Source organism: Macrobrachium nipponense, chromosome 17 (assembly GCF_015104395.2).
Source record: "Macrobrachium nipponense isolate FS-2020 chromosome 17, ASM1510439v2, whole genome shotgun sequence".
NCBI lineage: Eukaryota > Metazoa > Arthropoda > Malacostraca > Decapoda > Palaemonidae > Macrobrachium > Macrobrachium nipponense.
In genome coordinates, this window is record NC_087210.1 from 70,377,330 (window position 1) to 70,396,469 (window position 19,140).

Genomic DNA, 19,140 nt, shown 5'->3' on the forward strand with positions numbered 1-19,140 from the left:
AGTAAGAGGCTGAGCAAGATCTGAGTAATTACGCACGAAACGGCGGTAATAACCCGTCATACCCAGCACCCTTCTTACCTCTCTAACATTACTTGGCCTTTTCAAACTTATAATTGCCTCGATGTTAGCTTGTTTCGGAGCCACTGACCCAAAACCAACCTCGTGACCCAAATAACAAACCTTGGCCTGGCCCAATTCGCACTTAGCCAAATTAACAAGAAGTCCTGCAGACCTAAGGGCTTCAAAAACCTTACGTAACCTTAGCATGTGAGTATCCCAGTCATTACTATATAGTACTACCAAGTCATCGATATAAATTTCCGTTCCTTCCAAACCACAAATTACCCTATTCATGAGCCTCTGAAAAGTACAAGCTGCATTTTTCATTCCAAATGGCATAACCTTACACTCGTATAGGCCAAATTGAGTGACAAATGCTGATATCTCACGAGCTCAATCGGATAATGGAACCTGCCAATAACCTTTTCAAAAGATCCAGCTTAGTAATAAATTTGGCAGAACCAATCCGATCCAAACAATCATCAATACGTGGGAGTGAAAAAGAATCATTTTTAATATTTTTGTTCACTTTGCGGTAGTCCACGCACATGCGGAACTTACCGTCTGCTTTTTTTACTAATACGATAGGAGAACTCCAGGGACTCACAGATGGTTGAATAAGGTCATGCTTCAACATGTACTCTATCTCCTTACTGACCAAATCCAATTTTACTGGATTCAGCCGGTAAGGACTTTGCTTCACAGGGGAAGCACCACCTACATCAACGTCATAATTTAAAATATTTGTTCTACCTGGAGCATCCTGAAAAAGATCTGAAAAGGAATAAATTAAGTTAAGCACATCCTTCCGTTTGTCAACATCTAAATGATCTAAACTACTTTTCAACATTTCCAAATTTTGCATATTTTCACCCAATGCATCTGAAGGAACCTGACACCCTAACTCATCAGAGTCCTCTGGAGGCACATCCACTACCACAGACACAGGCTCGTACACGATCGCTAATGGATCACCTTGCTTACCATGGTAAGGTTTCAGCCTATTAATGTGAAATATTCTACACTTACGGCTTGAACCGGGGGCCTCAATTTCATAGTTAAACTCTGACAGTTTCCTCAAAACCTTCCAAGGGCCCTTATATCTTGGTTCTACGAAAACTATCTGGGTCCATACTCAACACCAGCACTAGCTCCCCAGGTTCAAATGAAACGTAACCTTTACCTTTTTGTCAAAATTACCTTTCATTACCGACTGTGATCGTTCCAAATTTTTCCCTGGCAACTTCCAAGCACTAATCATTTTGCCGTTCAAGCCTTCCACAAACCTTCCAACTTTTATTTCACCCTTCCGGTTTTGATTCGAGCACTTCAAAAACAATTTCCAATGGACCGCGAACCTTGTGCCCAAATACCAACTCAAAAGGAGCTACTCCAGTAGAAGATGTTAGGGTGGCTCCTGATAGCAAAGAGGGCAAAAGGGAGGGCTTTGTCCCCAATCACTACCATTATCATAACAATGTTTCTTCAGGACAGACTTGAGGGTTTGGTGGAATCTTTCCACCACACCTTGACACTCTGGGTGATAAGGTACGCTGGTAATGTGCTGAATGGCCAGTTCAGCACACTTACCCCTAAATACCTTACTCGTGAAATTCGTCCCGCAGTCTGTCTGAATTACACGAGGGAGACCATACCTGGAAAAGAAATCAATAAGTTTTTCGAAAACAACTTTGGAAGTAATACGCCTCATAGGTATAGCTTCAGGAAAACGAGACGCTCTATCCATGATAGTTAATAAATATACAAAACCTGTTTTAGTCTTAGGTAAGGGACCTACAACATCAATTACTAACTCATAAAATGGTTCACCTATGGCAGGTATGGGATGCAACGGGGCTTTAGGGATCCCCTGATTAGGTTTACCCATAACCTGACAAGTCTCACATTCTCTGATAAACTGCTTCACACTCAATTTAATTCCGGGCCACCAAAAATACCTAGCCAAGCTGTGGAAAGTTTTTAACACACCCAAATGACCTGAAAAAAAATTGGTATGAGCTAATTTCCAAAATAGAATTTCTGAATGAGAATGGTACCACAATCTGTTCCACTCTACCAGTTTATTCAAATTATCAGATGCGGGACGACTAAACCTATATAATAAGCCCCTTACAACTCCAAACCTAGGTTTAGTCAGATCCTCAACATCGCCCAAGTCAAAATTAAACTCATCTTTTTGAGCTTTAATAAAAGCAGCTCTGTTCCAATCAAGTTTCATATCATTAACTACAGTATCATTACCACTACTCTCTACTGACCCGGGCCTTACTACATCTAACTCTACACTACTTAACATTAAGTCATCATCATTATCCACATCAAGTAAACTAACAGCTTTTGCTGCAGACCGAGTAATTACAGCCACGGGACTAGCATTTACAGATAATAAAGGGAAAATCTCCCGTCCTTCACTATCCAGCATATCATTTCCCAGGATACCATCAATACCCGGGATAGGTAGACTATCCACCACAGCCAACTCAGTGATGCGATCATACCCTGGAAAAGACAATGCGGACATTAACCGAAGGAGCCGACACAATCGAGTCTGGGAAACCTCCCAATAATACAAATTTTGCCCAGTATATATCTCAGAACCATTCAGTGCCCTCTTCAGGACCAACGACCGGCAGAACCGGGTGTCCCTAAAAAACTTCACCTGGACAACACAAGAGTCAAAAATCAATTTTCCAGGCCATACATATTTGTCATACTTGAGTCACAATTGAGGATTAGGAGCATCAGACTTACTACTATTTCCTAAACTACCACTATCTACTACAGATCTGTCTACAGAACTACTACTAACATTTGACCTATCATTAACTAATGCTACAGGACTTTGATTATTACGCTCTAGGTACCGCCTACGAGCATTACACTGGCTTTGGAAATGCCCTGGCTTATTACACCAGAAACATGTTCCTCTACGGCCTGAACCTCTGTTTCCGTTATTATTTATTCTGTTATTTCCCCCATTTGGGAAGTCTCTATTAACAAAAACTCTAGGGGGAGGAGGACCTCCTTGGACTCTACCCATATCCCTACCACCTGAAAAGGAATTAGTGACATTAATATTCTTAGAGATATTGGGAGTCAACAAGGGGGGTTCAACTCTCCTACCACCACTATGGGAGCGAGATGAGGGGTTATTCAAGACCTTATAATTAAAATTGACACTACCTGAACGGTGAGTCAACACAAACTCATCTGCTAATTGAGCGGCACTACTCACTTTCATGGCCTTTACCTCCTCAAGGTGGACCCTTAACTCCCTGCTGCAGGCCTTCTTAAACTCCTCAAGGAGCATCATTCGCGTAACGCAGCAAAAGTAACTACCTGACGACTTTTCAGCCAGTCGTCGAACTGTTTCCTCCTTCCTTGACACGTGCAAATTCTACGAAGGACTGTGCAGGGTGTTTCACATAGTTCCGAAATCTGAGGCGGTAGGCCTCAGGAACCAGGTCATATGCTTTCAAAATCAAGCTTTTCACTTTTTGGTAGTCCCGGGCTACTCCCTCCTCCAAGGCATTGTATACCCGAATTGCCTTGCCCACTAACCTACATTGGATTAGAACCGTCCACATCTCTGTGGGCCAGGACAATCGGGTGGCCACACGCTCAAATGCCTTGAAGAACTCAAGGACATTTTGTTCATCAAATACAGGCACTAATTTAAGTGCCGCACCTAGATTGAACCTATCCTGAAAATTTACTTTAGGGGAACTGGCCATATTGGTCCCCTGTAACCTTGCCATCTGCAAATTAAGGTTAGCCATCTCCAACTCATGTCGCCTTGCCCGCTCGTTCTCCTCAAATTCAATCTTCCTTAACTCAATTCTTTTGCAAATTAATTTGTATTCCACCTCCTCCTTGGAGTCACCCAAAGCATTAACAGGGGCCAGGGGTTCAACTGGCACAGAATTGGGGGGGGGGGGCAAGAAAGGATTATTTGACACATTAAGTAAGTTTGCAGGACCCTTATAAATGGTACCTGTACGAGGGGGATCCTCGAACAGGGTTAGGCCAGCTCTCACACTCACACTATCCTCTTCCAAATCATTTATACTACCTTCACCAATACTATCCATATCACTCTCCCTATCACTAACTAAATACTCAGCCTCTGCCAAGTCCTGGTTGACCTTATCCCTAACCGCCACCAATATTTCCTTCTTAGTGTCCACTGACTTCAGTGGAACACCCAACCACTTAGCACACTCAATTAAATGCTTTTTGTTCAACACTGGTAAGTGCTTAAGGCAATCAGCAGACCCCAAAAACTCAGCTGTGTCAAAAATAAACTCTTCCATTTTAACACAAATAATTCAGGGGGGAAGGCAACACTATCAAAACAGTAACAAATACTGAAGCGTCCACCTGAGTATCGCTCCACTGACCAAAATACTGGATACCCCGAGCTCTCTATCCTGTCACGGTCGCCAAATATGTTACGACCCTTGTTGGGCCGGGGTGCAAGTTCTTTTGCACCAGAATAGAGAGGACAGTGATCTTACCAAGTATCCAGATAAATTCAGTCAGCGGAGACAAAAACACACAGGAAAACTCAACAATATTTATCAACAATCAAAGTAAAATAATAATAAAGTCAGCCTTGTGACTATACCGGACACAACTTAGTCCTTACTACTCCCGTAGGAGTTCTTAATCACTAATACTAAACCCTAGACAGAAAATATTGAGAGATAAACTAAATAAATTAGTAAAATGGGCCCACACCAACAAATATAAACCAATACCTATCACTAAGCAGAGAGGAAAGAAGTAAGAGACCAACAGGGGGAAAACTTAATTCTCCTACCTACAATTATAAACTAAACCTTAAATATAAAAAGTATCAAACATCTTCATAGATAATACACAAGAAATAATGAAAACTACAGCATCACTCGTGACAAGATATACAAAAATACTGGCATAAATATATATAAATACAAAGCGGCAATAAGAAATGCCAACAGTCTCGAACGACTCACTATACGAAAGTAAATAAAAATAATACTCGGGAAGAGCTCCTCACACTGAATAAGGGCTGAATGGATGCACAAACGAGTCAGGCTAAACAGTCGCCTTGCTGAAAGCCGAAAATACAGGGGAGCCGTGATCTCTTACACTCTCTGGGACAATGCCACGTACCAGGCCAATACTCAGCTATCTGAAGGGCGTGCAGCTACACAGGTCACTAATACCATGGGGAAGGAGTCTGTCGTGCTCCCGACCAAAAACACAAGGGATATTCCCTACCTGGTAGCAACCGCCCTACTTGCACCTTCACGGGCCTCAATGCCCCCACCGCTGCAGCTCAGAAGGAAGTCGTAGGCAAACACAGTGATGTCCCTCCCACGTCCACTCTGTCGGGATCCAGCGCCGATATCAGAGCCCGCAGGAAAGTACACACAGTAAGGGGGTAAGTCACCGCAGATGGCCGAAATGCCCCTGCGCCTTCAATACTGACGACGACAAATCCTTCGAAGTACGATTAAGAAAAATATGCCAGCTGCACAACCATGCGGAGAGAATAGCGAGCCCGAACTGTTTTCGGGAAAAGTTGTGCTCCTCCAATATCCTCACTGGTGTCCTTTTCACCAACCACCCGAAAGATAAAAAAAAAAAAAAAAAAAAAAACTAGCATTAATAAGATGCTCACAACATTTAACAGCGGAGAGAGGTTTAACAAGCAGTTCGCTTGACGCTCAGCCGAGACCTAAGTAAAGCTTAAAACTAAAACCTTAAAAACTAATTTCCTTACGCTAATTTTATATACAACAAAATATAACAAAAAGCAGTAACAAGGCTGAGAAAATAATAAAATAATAAAGCAAAAGCAATGCCAATTACGTTAATACATGATAAATATATATATATATATATATATATATATAATATATATATATATATATATATATATATATATATACACAGTTTTACATGGAAGATCTTATCCCCAAACCTCCCCAACGCAACTTTCGCCTCCTCTTGGTATGCAATGAAATTTACGTGTGGCCTGTGTCATTATAATAGAATATATATATAGATTATATATATTAATATATATATATATATATCACGTTTTTACATTGAAGATTTTCCCCAAACCTCCCCATACGCAACTTTCGCCTCCTCTTGAGTTCAATGAAATTTCGTGTGGCCTGTGTCATTATAATATATATCTATATTATATTATATATAGATATATATATAGATATATATATATTATATATATATATATATATATATATATATATAATCTGTGACGATGCATGTTTGCTTTTTTAGCCAAGACTCTTTCCTATTATTTCAATTGCTTAGTTTCTCACTTATTAAGTGGTCATGGTCATATTCATAATTCATAGCCTTTTTTTTTTTTTTTGTGTTCTACTGTTTATTCTTTCATCCTCTCTGTACTTCTGGAAGGATTTCGTCTCTTATTTATTGCATTATTTCAACCTTATGGTCTTTCCAACTCTTCGGGCATACAAGTTCTGTGCACCCTTCCTACTCATGTCAAGTTGGTGTCTCTTAAAGCCGTGTACCTACTGTTTTGAAGCCATTTGTTTTCTTTTTCTTTTGCTACGAGTTCTTGTCTTTCATATAGAAATATCCGACAACATTATCTTTTATACGTTGAAATATGTTTGTATTCTTTTGAATGTATATTCTTTTTTTAAACCTCAAAACGTAATTTGTAAATTGTCAGTATTTACTTCGTACTTACAAGGGATACGAAAACAGATATTTCAAACAAACACAATTAACATTTTTAGAGAAATAAATATTGCACGCAGTGATGACAGCGCGATATATGGTATATATTATATTATTAGAATAATAAAATAACTGATATCGATGCACAACTAATAACGTCAGCATGGTAAACAATCTTCCACTGGAAATTAAGGTGATATTTTGCATTCACAAGGAATTACTCTTCAGATAAATTATCTAGAGAATCTCCTCGAACATCAGAGTTAGTTTAATATAAGAGAACATAGAAAACAAACTTAGCACTCACAACTATTTATTTGCAAAAATAAATAAATAAATAATTAAATAAAAGCTTCATAACTTTAGAGAAGCTAAACAAATTCTATGCTCTTTAAGATGTTTAGATGTCAATTATATCTTATATTACATAATTTCTATGGCCCGCCGTAAACGTTCGTGATACGTTACGCCAAACGTTAGCATGTTGTTAACTTTATCGGTGTCAACCACAGACTCCTTGGATGATCTGTATCTGCACTGACTTTGTTACTATGTACAATAAGTTTTTAATATTATTGTGTTTAAGGCCTGCCGTTCATATAGCTAATTCGCGTCGTTTCATTGGATTTCAAGTGTTTTAATTAGCTAGCAGTGATTTCTGAGTATAACAAAGAGCTTTAAGACTGCTAGGAAAGTTTGTTCCAAGGAAGAAATGGGATTCCTTCATCACAAGATTAGCCTACCCAGGTGCTAAGGTAAGACTTAAGTTGCTGTTTTGTGTGTTAATTACGAATTATAGTAATTTATTACTAATGAATTTTTATAAAGAATGAAAACTTTTGTGGTTACCCTAGTATACTACTGTGTATTTGAAAAGGAAGAACGAGGGCAAAGCTTCAAAACCATTAGGCAATGTTTCAATTGGTCTAGAAGTCGGACCATAGCATAGGCTAGGCCTAGGTAGTACTGGATTGTAAAATTGGGAAGGGTTAGCGGTATGGAGCATTAGTTGAGATCTACCTTATTCTTTAATGCTAGGTATACCTAGCTAGGTAGTAACTTAATATGGCTCGCCATTGCCTTTTACGAACTGGATATTGGTACGGCAGCCGTACCCCGATCTCGGTAGATATTGGTACGGCAGTGAATTGCGCATGAGCGAACCCTTGTTTACCGCCTCACGCATATCCAAAGACTATATACTGAAGTATATACACAGTCTTTCGGCATATCAGTGACAGCGAGAAAAATGGTGACGGAACAGCATGAACCGCGGAATAATACATTAGTTTTCGCCGAAAAACAGATGTTTCCAGGCTTTAACTTGCTGACATCTATGAAGACAAACTTTCAAAAATTGGGTAATTCGTGGTCTATATACGTAGGTCACGAACGATCGAATCGGCCCTGAAAAGAATTCGGAAGAGGAGATTCAAAGAGGATTATATATAAATATATACACTTTCTCGGCCCATTATTCTGCCCGACTTCGGCAGTTGCAAGGGCCTTTATACACTTTACAATATTCTTTTAATTCACTTCATTGAGTATATTGCAGCTGTCTGAGAAGACGATAGAATTTACCAGGTAGTGAAATGGCAAAATTAAACAAAATTTCAGCACTATTCCATTAAAATTGGGATAGTGTTGTTTTTGTAGTACAAAAAAGCGGGAAAAATTCACAAAAGCAAAACAAACAAAAAAAAGGGGGGGAGGGACATTTTGCTAACAAAAAAATGGGGGACAGATGTTCAAAAAGCGTGACTCTCCCACCTAAAAGCCGAACTCTGGTTTACATAATACATAATGATTAGCAAACTGGTAAACGGATACAGCTAACTGCCGTATCTACAGCAAGTCAAGAGTGCAAATACGGCACCAATGACAGAATCTGCCGTACCCTCACCGCACTATATTATTTGTACGGCAGGAAGTCTGAAATTGACGCATGCGCAATTCACTGCCGTACCAATATCTACCACGATCGGGATACGGCTGCCGTACCTATATCCTGTGCCTTATTTTTATTGGCACTAGGTAGTACCGTGTATGCAGACATCACTCAGGTCTATCCTACCCCTTAACCTAACATAGGCTAGGCCTAATCTTACTCCAACATCTAACAGTTTTGGGGGACCACATTTAAAACAAAAGTTCATGATTAGGCCATACCTAGGGCCTACAAAAATGGACGGTAGGCCTAAATAATAGGACCGTGTTGGGTAGTAAACCCACCTAGTACCTAGTATCCTTGGAAATTGACTTTGGTAGAATTTTATAAGTTGCCAATATTCCCAATTTGAGAATGGTGTTTCTGGCATATTTTGGTTTGACTTTTTTTTATAGTATTTTGGTTGCTTAAGCTGTTAAGAATTTTTTTTTTTTGTCGGTCAACTGCAATTAACCCCCCCCCTCCCCCGGGTACCCTGGGGGCTAGTACTAAACACAGCGAAATATATTTGACCCCCCAATCCATAGTTGCTTTCATATTCGCGGGACAGTTCCTTGCAGTCCATGCAGGATTATTGCTTAGAATTACCAAACTTATATAAAGGATTGCATCTTACCCTGGTGTTCTGTAATCGACTGCATCTCATCTAAAAAGAAATATACCTATGGATGAAAGTTTTGCCCTACCCAGAATTCTCATAAATCTTTGCTAAAATGTGTAAGGATAGGCCTCCATTCTAACCTAACCTTTCTCAACCTAATGTAGGGTAGCTGTACTAAGTACATACTAAATCCTGACAAATGCCTGAAATTATGCTTCATTTTATGTCCATAGCCTGATTGAGTTGAAAGTGTGGGTGATCACCTATTACTGGCCAGAAAATAACTGGGCTTTCCAACAGTCCAGTTAAAATGTATTTGTCCAGTAAGGACATCCGTCAGTTGACCATGAAACAAGGTAAAAAGTTTATCTTTCAAAGATTGATAGTAGAAATGCTCTGTATTAAGTTTACTAAATTTAGTTGAAAATATTATCACTTCACATACACATCCATGTTTAATGAAACAGGAGCTACTTCATTAGTGGGAAGAAGAGTATTTATATTCTTTATTCTTGGGAGGAAGGAAGATAAAGCTGAAACATAAAATTTGAGAAAAGTAGACATAGGCTATTAATTTGTACAGTAGGTCTTTTTAAAATTTAGAAATTCCGTAAGAATCCAAGCTAAGGTATGTTAAACTTATGGCTTTAGGCCAACTTGGCTATTAGACCAAATAGTACACATTGTTTTTTGTTATTCATTTATCATAGCCTGTTCTCCCCTAGTAAAACTGTTTTGGTCCATTTTTATTTTTATTCTAGGGATATGCTCAGACCAAGTTATCTTCATTAAAGGTTTGTGGATATTTTGTGTAGAGCAAGCGTGGTTCTTTGAATTGACATATGATTGCAAGTTAATACTAATTCATCGCTTAAAACACTGAAAATGAAATGTATAGAAACTTTAAATCTTGAAAATACCATTCACATAATGGGGTACAGGTTAACATTTTTGAAATTATATATTCAGTATGTATGTCCTAGTTTTCTCAAAACTGAGCTGTGGATGTGAAATATATTGATCATTCACTCCAAGCTGAATAAAGCTTTTAGTTGCCATGCATCATACAAGCTTTAGATTAACCACAGGAACTCTTAAATCTTCACCAATTTAGAATCTTTAGTTGATGCTGAAGAGCTACATTTAAGCCTTCCCTGCCAGTTTATCATCATCCAGCATACTTGAGTTTCAGATATTTGCAGATAGTTCTAAATCAAGTCCTGGCACTGGTTTTGGAGTATGTACTGTATTTAGTCATTAATGTTATTGTAAGGGGGCACTTCCCATCATTATGTTAATTTTTAAAGCAGAACTAAAAGTAATTATAACTGCTATTGAGAAAATAATAACTGGAAGAAGGAAATATTACCATTTTCAGCAATGTAAGCAGTGTTTTACAGAATCACAGTTTTAACATAAAACATCACTTGTCAGGACTGCAATGGCTAAATATAGTGAACTTCAGAGGAATATGTACTAATTAACTTTATAGTTTGGTTCCTGCACATGTAGGTGTGCATGGTAATGAAGAGGCTTCACTGAAGTTACTACCAAGGAAACATCAACTTATGGTTAGTGACCTAATACCAGAAATTAGAAATTTTATCCAAGATATATGGTGGGAATGGTGGAATGCAGTACGAGGGAATAAAATTAGAGATTATGAGGTGATATCTCCATGGAAGTACAAAAACATATGTTTAACACAGGGCACTTTTATGACAACTGAATAGCAGCTATAGTGTCCTTAGTCTGTTTTGACTGAGAGAGATTTGATAACTGAGTACCCAAGAAGGTATATAAATTTTTTCCAAGAACCTCAGATAAGTAGAAGTGTGTGATGCCAGTGCCATTTTTTAAATATTTCAGGAGCTGATTTTCTGCAATAGTTCAAGAATTTTTATTATACATATAGGAATCTGTTTCTAATGTAACATATAACTAATATTTGATACTGGCATCAATAGCCATTGCTATTCTGTTTCTAAATAATATGTGTACTTGTTCATGCTACACTGCATTCCTGGCACCTTATGTAGCACAAAGTACCCATTTTGAAAGACAATTTGTTGCATACCTCTCTAACTGGCTTTTTAATGCCAGCACTCAATCTCAGTATTTTATTTTAAATACAGCCTGTTTATTATAATGCAGTATAAGTACTTCGAGTATGTAACAATACTACTGCACATTTGAGTGTTTATGAAATGTAGGTTTGAAAATACACCAGCCTGTATAAACAATAATGCTATTTTACTGATGATGTTTCAGTTTTTAGATTCTACCGATAAAATACAGATAGTACGGTACACAGTACTGTACAGTATTGTGATTTAATTTTAAGTGTAATCTAGCACTGTAAATTGCTTGTAGACAAAAAAAGTGCGGTAAAATAAGAAACTACCTATTAATTAATGTTTTATTTTTATTGAACTGGTGATATCAAAGAACCACCAAAAGTAAATAATTGAATATAGACATTTATTGCATAAATAAAACAACATAAATTAAGACTTTATACACAATATAATCTTTATACCTTATACAAAACAAAAATAAGCAGGTCTGTAAATTATTGTACAGTTTATTAAAGCCATAAGTTTGAGGTTTTGAGGTTGATACAGAGCTGTCCACACTGGAGAGATGTGATGCCATGAACTTTCTGTGAAAACAGGCTGAAATCCTCAAATTTATGGTTTTAGTTTGTTCATTACAAGTCCAGTACTGAGGTTTTGACATTCATGTACAGTTCTTTATCTGAAGTCCTATTGTTAGTCGTACGTACTTATCTGTACTGTGTACATGAAACCATTGAAGTAACAGTTTACACGACATTATACTGTACAGTATGTTTTGAAATGTTAAAAATACAAAAAGTACATGAAGTTCACTCCTCTGACACACTGTACAGTACAACACAATGTACTATGTTGAACCGACTGTCAACATAATAACTGCCCTTAGAAGAAGGCTGTGTTTCATTCTGAGAAATATAAAACTCAAATATGCAGTGGGTAAACTTTTGATGTTTATGTAATTTAGGGATTTGTATACAGAAATTCTGTTAAAAATACATAACTTTCCTCAAACCGTCGACACATATTTGGTAAAATATTGTAAAATGTCATCTATACAATAATTCTTAAATTATAGAAGCCTGTACAGTCCGGTTTATTTGCTCTAAAAACTTTAGGTAGAAACTAGAAAATAATATTTATTTTTTTTTACTTATGGAGAGAAAGAATCTGATGTAAATGGAGGGTGAACATTTTAAATGACTTCTAATAAAATATCATGAGGGAAAAATGGTATGGAATGGTTGGATGACAGATGGGCTGGTTTATAGAGGAGGAAGAATCGAGTGAAACATTCTATTAGGTTTATATTTATAAAACTTACAAAATACCAATCACAATAAAGATAAAGAGCTTTAACTCACAACACTTCAGAGAGGTAAAAAATCACATTACATGCGTACATAATTCGGAATACTATTTACCGAAATAACAGAAGAAATTGACAGTGCATTAAACCCTTGTAAAATTATGCTTCCTTATTGCCAAATGTGATTGTAAGAAGGAAGATAAGTTAAAGTATATATGAACTTTGTTTTGATTCATTACATTTTATAACAGTGATATACAGAATATACTGATAAAGATCAATACGTATGTCTAACTCACAATGAGATTTTTTTTTATCATCTTTTAATTTCCTCTGATGTTTAGCTTTCTAGGGTTTGAAATTTTCCAGTCAATCATAGAAATGTGTAGTTGAAACACAGACCACACAATACAAAAGAGCCTTATAAACATGAGATTATATTGCACTGTGCAATTAACACTTAAAAATTACTTAGGTAGCATAACTAGGTAGCATAACTAGTTTGTGAAATGTATTGCTTCTTACAGGTAATTATACTGAAAGAAGTACATATAATTATACTGCAAGAAGTATTGTACAGTGCAGGACAGACTCACATTTCTTTAAGATGAATGAATATTTTGGTAGATAAAAAAAAATTGGTGGTTTGCTCACAAGAATGTCTTTTAAAGCATGTTGCAGTATTTTATGGAGTTATAAGGACAAATTACAGCATGAATATGGTTTTGTGACTAAGTATGCAGTATCGATACAAAATGGAGCTGTTTTTTCTACAAGTTGCCTAATTAATACAAATGTTGGATAAGTAAATCATTTACAGTATCATAGAACTTGGATAAAATATTTGTCTGTACTGTAACGCACTGTACAACAGTATGATAATGATAAAAGGAACTTGAAAAGAATATAATATACATAGTCATTAATGGAATTGTTTCAAGAGGATACTGATGATAGTATTATGTATAAATATTGAATATAGAGCAATATGACATTTTAATGAATACATGTTCACAGTTCACAACAAGAATTTAAGTTTAAAATGTACTGTCTTTCAAATCTAGCAAACATTTTGTCATTTAAATCTAACAAGTACTTTCTCTAGTCTTGCCACAGGTTTCCAGTGATTAAGTAAAAGACATATATACACAACTGTATTTTATGTTGCAGTGACTGCTGGTTTGGAAAGGAATTTATCTTGTGAATAATTGTTGAACATATTTTTTAATTCATAGGGTTCATGAAAGTTGTTCTTATAGCTAATAGTATAAAATATATATACAGTATGATGCAGTTTTCAATTAAAGCAATACAAAACATACAACTGTTTGTGCTGGGCCATATAAAATCTTCAGGATATTCTAATACCCATTTTAATGAGTGAATAATTAAAAAAGTTGATGTGAATCTCCAAAACAGCACAAATGTAATACTGTAATGGACTTTTGTTAATTAAAAATACAGTAGTACAGGTGATATTAAGTAGTACTTTTGTAAAAGAGGACAAATTCAAACTGCTTTGGAGCTGTTGTTGATACAAATTGTGTGAATATGTTGTGGGAGAGTTCTTGCCATGTTTCTTCATAACAGCATTCTTCAGTTGCTTGAAGCTGTTAGGATATTTGGATGTCATCATAATTTCTACTTCTCATCCCATGCCACTAGATATCTTTGCTCCCTTAGAATGCTGTTTTTCCAGTGGAATATTTTTAGGGAATCTTGTACCATACTTAACATTGCATAATTCTTTGGTTGAAAGAGCATTTCAGAATTAACTTTGGATCATAATTTTCCACATTAAATCTGTAATGTGGAAAATGCTTTTGACTTCAATCTACATTCAAGGCCAGTCATATTAAACATTGTGACAACTCTGTTGTCATATTAGAAGATGCAAGTAAAGCTATTGGCTATATGTATATGTAGAATGGTATGGCACAAGCTATAAAGCCTTCTAAAGATTCACTGTTTAGAAAATCACACTAGAAATTCCTCTTTTGAGCATTTTCTGACGTATTCCTATAAAGTTCCTTAAGCAGCATCTTTTATTCATTAGGTACACAAATGTAACTTTGTAACATATTTTCTCCAGCAGATAATGCTCAGCGCAGACCTTTAAAGCTCAAAATGTTTTAACAGAATTCTGTATTGTACAGTATGTTTTTATTATGTATTCTAGGTCCTATCTACTGCTCTTTTCTTTATCAGCATTCTTATAGATGTTTAGCTGATCTGTTGATGGTTGGATTATACCTCATGTTAGCAAGCATTAGAATGCATTTATATATATTATATATATATATATATATATATATATATATGCATATATATAATATATATATATATATATATATATATATATATATATATATATATATATATATATATACTTATATCTACTATAGTACTTAATATATATATATATATATATATATATATATATATATATATATATATATATATATATATATATATATATATATATTATATACATAAATCAGTAAAGATGTTCTTAGGATTCTTCCCAAATTATTTAAGATACATTTAGGTTATGGAAGCTTAATGCCAGTCTCATAATGATTTGATGAAGAAAATGCAGGGAACCTTCAATATTAAGGTAAACCATATGTATATATTACAGTACTGTGAATTCTGTACATTAAAAAGTCTACAATTTCCATTTATATAAGTTTTTCCATAAATAAATAAATTACTGCATATAAATAAATAATCATATACAGTATAACCTGACATTTTATCTAGAGACTGTATATTATAGCCCACCACCACTTCTGTCAACAGAGATTTTCTTTCGTTGATACTCCTCCGCCATCTCTGCCAGCTGTGCAAAGCGAGAGTGTGAAAGTGATCCAGCCTTGATAGCAGCCATCATCTGAAATTTTCAGTATTAATTAGAGCTGTGTGGTCTACAAATTGGCACAGTGTCAGCAAACATCCTTTGCGGAATTCCTTTGAATCTGATATACCCTCTGAAGGATTTAGTCTTCAGAAAGCATGTAGATTTACTTTAGATTCAAATTCCTTCCCCTTAAAGGCTAGAAAAACTGGTACATATGCCAGAGATGCACTGCTATGTGACCAAAATTTTTTAATTTCTTTAAAAATGATTGTGACACAATTTTCTAGGAAAAAAGTTAGTTACTACAAATACGTACTATTGCTTTTGCTTTATACTTTAAAGAGAGATAAATTTTTTGATAGACTCAACCTGTTATTATTAGCAGTGTTATAGTATATTTAGTAGTTACTCAGTTCTGTCATAGCTTAAGTTTTAAGACTAAAAATCCACAAGTTCTTACCTTTATTTTAAAATTAAAGCAGTTATAGCTGAACAGCAAAGATAATTTTAAATGTTATATAAAACTAAGCATTGCAAAATTTGAATTAACATTAAAGCATTCTGTACAGTAGTAAGCAGTACCAAAGTATGTCTGCATTAAGTAAACAGGAAAAAGGATACCAACATGCATCTTACATTCAGTTATTTCTAATGGATGCCCAGGAATAGCCATGGTTAGGACAATGAAAAAGAGAATGCCAAAGCTAATATAAGTCAAACAGAACATATAAGAATACTACTTAGAGAAAATGACATACACCAAAATTCCCAAAATGCTTGTAAGCACAAACTAAGAAGGTACTACTCTACATGATCTGCAACTTAAAACTGTAGGCACATTAATCAGAAAATTAATGGAGTTTGTATATGTATCATCTAAATACTGTGTGGTAGAACAAATGTATCAAAAGAAACTAAGATAAGTCACCTGTAAATATTCATCAAATTCCACCTGTCCATTAAGATTAAGATCGATCTCCTTCAGTATTTCATGAAGAGTTTCTCCAGGGACATCTTGGCCCCTGGCCTGAAAAGTCATTATGGAAAAGAACACCTCAGTAAGAGATGCAGAAAGAGAGGACAAACAAAGCAGCCAGAAACTGAAGAAAAGACAAAAAGCATATGCACAAAAATACACAAGATGAAAGTCACAAGGGCTCAGTTTTACTTGAGAGCAGAGACAATTTAACTGTTTATATTTTATTCTGATTTGTGATGAAATAGAAACCTTTTACTTAATTCTGTAATTTATGTGTAGGTGTTTGAAATGATATAGGCTACATACTAACTGGTCCTATTGTGATTACTCATTTAACTAATCAGAATATCACATGAAAATGTGTCACAAACCAATTAGAAAGTTATAATTCAAAGTGGTTTACATGTAATTTGTTTATTAACAGGTTTTAATGTGGTTACCCATAAAACACCATAGAATATTACAAAAAGTGTACAACTAATGAGAAAGTTGTAGTAATTCAAAGTGCTTTACATTGCCTTTGGAGTCTGGATAGACTTTAATTTGACAGAAACCTTGAAGCTATGCATGAGTTTGGGGGTTCCCTAGCTAGAATTAGAAATATATTTTGATTCAGTGTATAGCAAAACTGAATCAATATTTACAGCAGTACTTATTGTAAGTTATAAATAATTAAGGCAGATATAATTGATTTGAGATATTTACTTACAAAATAATGTTAGAAAGTCCCAGTGTTCATTCTGTTTGTGTTGATTTTTTCCAGTTTTACTTTCTGCAAAAATACTTGAAAATGAATTTGCAGAACAGTCAGGTATTACAGTACTTTCCAAATGAACATTTATTAACTGTGGTAGGAAGCTTGCTGTGATTGCAAAGTAGTTTAACCATACCACAGAATATCACATCTAAGCTCTCATATGGCTGATGTGGTAAGTAGTTGGTTGCAGTATGTACAAGGTAGCAATATGTTATACATATCCATCGTCTTTGGTTACTGTGTTATGTAATTTGTTAGGAACTTAGGATGATTATATATACAGTGTATGAAAGTGTATTAGGGAAGTCAAGTACAACATTACAAATTGTTTGTTAATGGACTGACAGTGTTCTGTAATGAAGTGCAGTTTTGTGAGTTTTAGAATTATTACTATGAAAAATTCCTGTGTGCTTCCCAATTAGTATAAACTAACACCTCATATATAAACTAGTTTTTTCTTTTTTATTTTGTTAGTGAGATACGGATGTGTAAAATATATGTATTAACCGAAAAGGTTGTTGATTTAGAGAAAAAAAAATTCACTGTGTCAGTTTTATATGACTATCTGAGTGTTCTGCTTTTAGTTTTCAGATTCCTCTTGTATGAAGTTGGTTTTTTTTCTAATTCAGTATACCACAGAATAAGAGGTTACAGAATTCAAAATAAGGGGTAATTTGCCATGTGCTTATTCATGTAGTGGGTCTGTTTGATATTTTGTTATAGATATTTGCCAAATGGGTTTTGGGTTATCCAACTACAGTATGCCCACCCCAGTAGGTTGTAACAGACTCCAAAATTTGCTGAAGTTAGAAAATTTGAGTAATTTTTGTGCCAGTAATCTATTTTAGACTTTTTAGTTGCAGAAATTGGCGAGAAATACCATTAAGGACCATTAAGAATAAATTTGTGTGACCATTTATTGTTGGTCTCATTTTTAGATTGTCATATGACACACCCGAAGAATTGTGTTTTGAATAAGTAAGGTGAAAATAGGATTAAGGCAAAGTGGAAAAAGTTTGAAAGATAGGTGACCAGAGACCAAAGAGGCATACTTATTGATGTTCAAGTATTGCCATACAAATTATTTACACATACTATATTAATATTTAATGGATTCCATTAACTTTCATTGTACCATCCCAAGTGTTATTGTTGATAGTATCCTTTATAATTACTGATACAGTTACCAATATTTACACCTTATGAGTAATTCATGTAAACTTGGGCTGTTTATAAAAATGTAAGTTCTATGCATTTTATTGGTTACTTTTTTTTTCTTACTAGTCACTGCACTGGATTCTCCTTAATTGGCCCTTTTATTTTACAGCTACTGTAAGTGTCATTAAAGAAGGTCCTTTTACACTTCTCAAATTCCATAAGATTTACTTCAAACATTTGGTGTTATCATGAATGAGCATTTCAAAAATCATAGGTAATGTTCGGCTGAAATGCTTTAATTCAATATTTCCTTACAAAGCCAGGAGTTATTATTGATTTGGATTGTTGACAGAAGGAAGAAAATTCATAAATACGTAGAGTACAGTATAATATTTGGTCTGCTTGAAAATGCTTCATTAGCATTGTATTCAGATATTCACAGCCAATTTAAAGATGGGGGAATCGCTTCATAGGCTGACATAAATAATTTTATTGCAAGAAATGTCAGTATTTTGTATTTAGAATACTGTGGGACTTGTTTTATGAGCAAATAGTAATGGTTTATATTTTGAAAGTGGTTGGATTTGGACATACTGTAGTCTCTAGGGAGGAAACTAGTATCTAGAGCATTTTAGAAAAAAGC

General features: G+C 35.3%; 1 protein-coding gene across 8 annotated transcripts in view; it reads right to left on the minus strand.

The window, feature by feature from the left end:
- Positions 1–15,234: 15,234 nt before the first annotated feature.
- Positions 15,235–19,140, minus strand: part of LOC135196312 (glycerol-3-phosphate dehydrogenase, mitochondrial-like) — an 84,089-nt gene continuing 80,183 nt past the window's right edge. For 5 of the 8 annotated variants that reach the window (XM_064223052.1, XM_064223053.1, XM_064223051.1 and 2 more), the window contains 2 exons: positions 16,532–16,630; positions 15,235–15,636 (listed from right to left, as the gene is read on the minus strand). In XM_064223052.1, coding sequence (XP_064079122.1) covers positions 15,517–15,636; positions 16,532–16,630 — 219 coding nt within the window. In that variant the 3' untranslated portion in view covers positions 15,235–15,516. Of the gene's footprint in view, positions 15,637–16,531; positions 16,631–17,291; positions 17,355–19,140 lie in introns of those variants that run through there. The other 3 variants (XM_064223056.1, XM_064223055.1, XM_064223057.1) reach the window with 2 other exon arrangements.